A 4,343-nucleotide genomic window follows, 5' to 3' on the forward strand; every position below is an offset into this window, starting at 1 on the left:
TGACAAAAATTGAAATTTCTATAAAAAACTATATTCACTGATTCGTTTAATTGCACCAAATAAGGTGTTCTAATATGCTCTCAGAAAATTGACTGACAAATATGCTTGACTTTGCTCGTTTCTGAGATTACAGCCCGCGCTCACAGATCGTACCCTTTTCTCTAATAACGTCTCACTGACCAAACTGCATTCTATTTCTATTAGATGCTAGAAAAATCAATCAAGACATTTTCTTTTGCAGTTTTAATATGACAACGAGTCTTTTGTTGGAACTACGTCATTTCAACCAAAAAAAACGGCCACCCCCTCCAAAGACTGGTCTTGATTCTTTAGGATCACTTAAATCAGATTTTCGAATTATCGTTCGTCAAGTTTCAATGCTTTTTGTAATATTATCGCTGCTTTTGTTATCACACACCACCCAATCATGTATGCGGATGGTACCACCAGATGATGTATCTATAACTACACCGGTACCTACTGATGATCCTGACAACCCTGTAACGGAGCCGATGGTAACTGATCCAACTGCTCCAACTGCTCCCACAACAGAGGTACCAATATGTAAGTGAAGTTTGGGGTTTTTGGTAGAACTAACTAATTTGTAGCTATGTATATTCAAAATTAAAGGAGGAGTAGCGCCAGTGGGGAAATTGTTAATTTGTGTCCCAAAATGACCAAATATCATAATAAAACTTTTCAAAATTTTTTTGAAATTTTTTTATTTACTGTCAAAAAGTGGCAATTACTAATTTTTTGCCACTCATAATTTTGGAAGTCGACCAAAAAAGAAATTTTTTTCGACATTTTTTATGTTTTAATTTTGTTTAAATTATTATGTATTAAAACATTGTAGGGTCAAAACAAGCGACATTTCTTTAAATTTCCTCAAATGCTCGTATTTTTCAAAATTTTGGTAATTAGCCAAAACTTTGACCGGAAATTATGAAAAATCTAAAAAAATTTGGAGTGTTTTATTATGATATTCGGATGTTTTGGATCATTATAAGTGCATTTAGATAAAATCCCCACTGGCGCTACTCCACCTTTAAGTTTCAATTAAAAATAAACAGCGACCAAAAAATTAGAAGCGACCAAAAAATTTGGCCAAAAAAAATTTCTTTAAAGCAAATAAAATTTTGAAAACGTCTCAAACAATTCCGAAAACTTTTGGCCATCTATTTTAGTGAAAAAACCGCCTAACAATTATTTCAGGTCAATTATTAGGGTGATAAATAAGTTTTGTCGTTTTTTTTCAATTTTGATTTTTTCTTGGATATTTTTTTGTGGATATATAGAAGACAGTTAGTTATGACAAGCCTATCAATATCAGCCATATCCGGCACCGTTAAGATTATTTCCAACTCCATACTCTGACAATCGAAAAAAATTCATTTTTCCGATTTTTGTCATTTCTTTGGGAAATCAAAAATTTAATACACCTAGAGGCAATGAACCATTAGTTGAATACGTTTGTGTAATAACATCCTCATACATTGCGTATTGATAGAGCAATAGCTGTTGAAAGTGCCGAAAATGCTTGCAAAAATGCCTTTTTTAACTTTGAACGGCGCTAACTCTTGAAACGTGAAAGAAATAAAAAATTGATCAACTACAAAATTAACAAACATTTCAAGCGCTACAATGTATTAGTTAATGACTTTGTTGTATCTTTTGCCGTTACTGAGTTAGAGTCAGTTGAAGCACACTATGTCGAAATTTTGATAAAAACATTTTTTCTCAATTTTCCCATGTAGCTTCAAAATGCTTAGCTTCAAAATTGTAGCGCTTGAAATGTTTGTTAATTTTGTAGTTGATCAATTTTTTATTTCTTTCACGTTTCAAGAGTTAGCGCCGTTCAAAGTTAAAAAAGTCATTTTTGCAAGCATTTTCGGCACTTTCAACAGCTATTGCTCTATCAATACGCAATGTATGAGGATGTTATTACACAAACGTATTCAACTAATGGTTCATTGCCTCTAGGTGTATTAAATTTTTGATTTCCCAAAGAAATGACAAAAATCGGAAAAATTAAATTTTTCGATAGTCAGAGAATGGAGTTGGAAATAATCTTAACGGTGCCGGATATGGCTGATATTGATAGGCTTGTCATAACTAACTGTCTTCTATATATCCACAAAAAAATATCCAAGAAAAAGTCAAAATTGAAAAAAAACGACAAAACTTATTTATCACCCTAATATGTTCTACATAGTATCCATTAATGAACTTTTTTTTAGCATCAACGGCGACTGAGCCTGTAACAACAGCGAGTAAGTTGAACAATTAAAAATTAAAACAATTTTGTAACTTTCAGTGCCGTGCCCAACAGACTGGATGATGTTTGACAGGCCCAGTGGAGCATGGTGCATGAAGGTAAGTGTTTCAGTAACGTTGAAATATGTATCAAAAAGTCGAACTCACAGGTGTTTAAAACCGAGAAGGTACTTCCTGGGATTGCCGCTGAGAGGTGTGAAGCAGAGGGTGGAGTTTTGAGTGGAATTCAAAATCAAGAGGAATTAGATTATATAACAAGTAGGTACCTTTTATTTTTCAACTCGAGGCGTTGTAAAGTCAAAAAATTATATGCCCATCGTGGTGAAACCCATTTTGGCGGTATTCAAATTTTTTCCAGAACAATTTTGGCGGGAATTCAATTTTCTCCAGAAAATATATAGCGGTACTCAAATTTCTTCAGACACATTTTGGCGGGAATTCAAGTTTCTACAAAAAAATTTTGGCGGCAGTTCAAATTTCTTCGAAAATTTTGAATTCAAATAGTTCCAGAAAAATTTTGGCGGAAATTCAAATTTTTCCAGAAAAGTTTTGGTGGGAATTCAAATTTTTTTAGAAGACTTCTTCCCTAGAAAACTTTTACTCGATTTTTCCAGACGGAAGTGTCTTTGAAATTCGAGATATTTCTCAAAAGGTCTTGAACCTTCTAAACTGGCAAATTCTATATAGCTCATGGACACCATCGCTATGGAGCAGCGAGGTGTATTTTAGAGTATTTCCCCCACGGGCGATACCCCAAATTTAAAACTCTTGCAGTATATTATGATTTTAGACTCGTATAGTGCATTTGGTGAACCGTTTGATGCAATCTGGATTGGAGCTCAAAGAACAACTGCATGTTTGGCTTCAGTGCAAACCGCGACATGTACTAAAGATAATTCTTTTGAATGGACAGACATGTCAACGACCGGCATTGACGGATTTCTATGGAGTGGTGCAGACCCGAACAACGGAGGGCCTGCTCTCAAGTAAATTTGATGTTATATGTATTAAGTATTGGCGGGTTACTACTATCCTGGAAAAATTCATAATTATAGAAACGACAAAAAAAGTACGAAAAATGTCATTTACAACGGTAAAAAATTTTTAAAAAAAGCGATAAAAGTCAGCAAGCGCGCTCCTATAATTATGAACACGCCAGAAGACTGTGCGTCAAGTATTTTTCTAAAAATGAAATCTATGGGAATTTTTTTGGTATTTTTTAAAGAAAAATATTACTTTCAATACAATTGGAATTGAAAGCGTTTCGAGAAAATTAGTCAGAAAACCATTTTTCGTAATTTAAAATTAAAAAGTTTTTTGGAAGCCCGCGTTAAAATTAAAGCTGAAAACCTTGAAACAATCATAAAATTATTATTTCTAATTCTAAAATAATTTCAGTGAACACTGCGTCATCGCGTTCGTGGATGGTCCCAGACTGGCTGATATATCGTAAGTTTACGAACAGCAATCATCCGAATTCAGATATTTTTTTTTCAGATGCGCAAGAGATTTTGACGGATATGTGTGTGGAACAGCGGCAGTATAAATTTCAATACCGGTATATTATCATTTTTTGATTTTCGCATACTAGGCAAGATTTCCAGTGGAAAAAACAATAAGAAATGAGAAACCACAGAGAAAGCAACTAATTTATTTTTCACAGAATTTTGTACCCACAAAATGATCCAATTAACGCATAATTACAAGTATCGTCAGATATTGCTGGGGAATTCGTATTTCGTATAATTAGGCAATTGTAACTCCGCAGATCGCTCCTCCTGGAGCGCGGACGGGGCGCGACTAGATTACGGGTTCGCGCTCCAGTCACACGTTTTTTCGCGCTCCTTCCGCGCCACGTTTGCGCTCTGATCGCGTCCCATAAAATTTCGTAAGAATTTTTCAAATTCGGAATGCGCGCGGAGCAAACGCGATTGGAGCGCGGACGTGGCGCGTAAGGAGCGCGAAAAAAAGGGTGACTGGAGCGCGAACCCGTGATCTAGTCGCGCCCCGTCCGCGCTCCAGGACGAGAGATTTGCCGAGAAGGCTTGGAGTTTGAAAATGATCCT

General features: G+C 35.3%; 1 protein-coding gene across 1 annotated transcript; it reads left to right on the forward strand.

Moving 5' to 3' along the window:
- The first annotated feature begins 279 nt into the window (after positions 1 to 279).
- On the forward strand, positions 280 to 3,910 carry clec-247 (C-type lectin domain-containing protein). The gene is made up of 7 exons (NM_075176.6): positions 280 to 564; positions 2,241 to 2,273; positions 2,318 to 2,376; positions 2,427 to 2,535; positions 3,068 to 3,263; positions 3,676 to 3,726; positions 3,775 to 3,910. Exons 1-7 carry the CDS (start codon positions 378 to 380, stop codon positions 3,821 to 3,823), a joined length of 684 nt encoding a protein of 227 aa, NP_507577.4. The 5' UTR covers positions 280 to 377; the 3' UTR covers positions 3,824 to 3,910.
- Positions 3,911 to 4,343: the final 433 nt, after the last annotated feature.

The sequence above is a fragment of the Caenorhabditis elegans genome, chromosome V, assembly GCF_000002985.6.
Source record: "Caenorhabditis elegans chromosome V".
NCBI lineage: Eukaryota > Metazoa > Nematoda > Chromadorea > Rhabditida > Rhabditidae > Caenorhabditis > Caenorhabditis elegans.

Bases quoted from the DNA above. Each gene is read 5' to 3' on its own strand.
- clec-247 (NM_075176.6), top strand. From the start codon at position 378: ATGCTTTTTGTAATATTATCGCTGCTTTTGTTATCACACACCACCCAA. The intron at 2,274-2,317 runs GTAAGTTGAACA...TGTAACTTTCAG, and splicing joins TGAGCCTGTAACAACAGCGA to TGCCGTGCCCAACAGACTGG. The intron at 2,377-2,426 runs GTAAGTGTTTCA...TCGAACTCACAG, and splicing joins GTGGAGCATGGTGCATGAAG to GTGTTTAAAACCGAGAAGGT.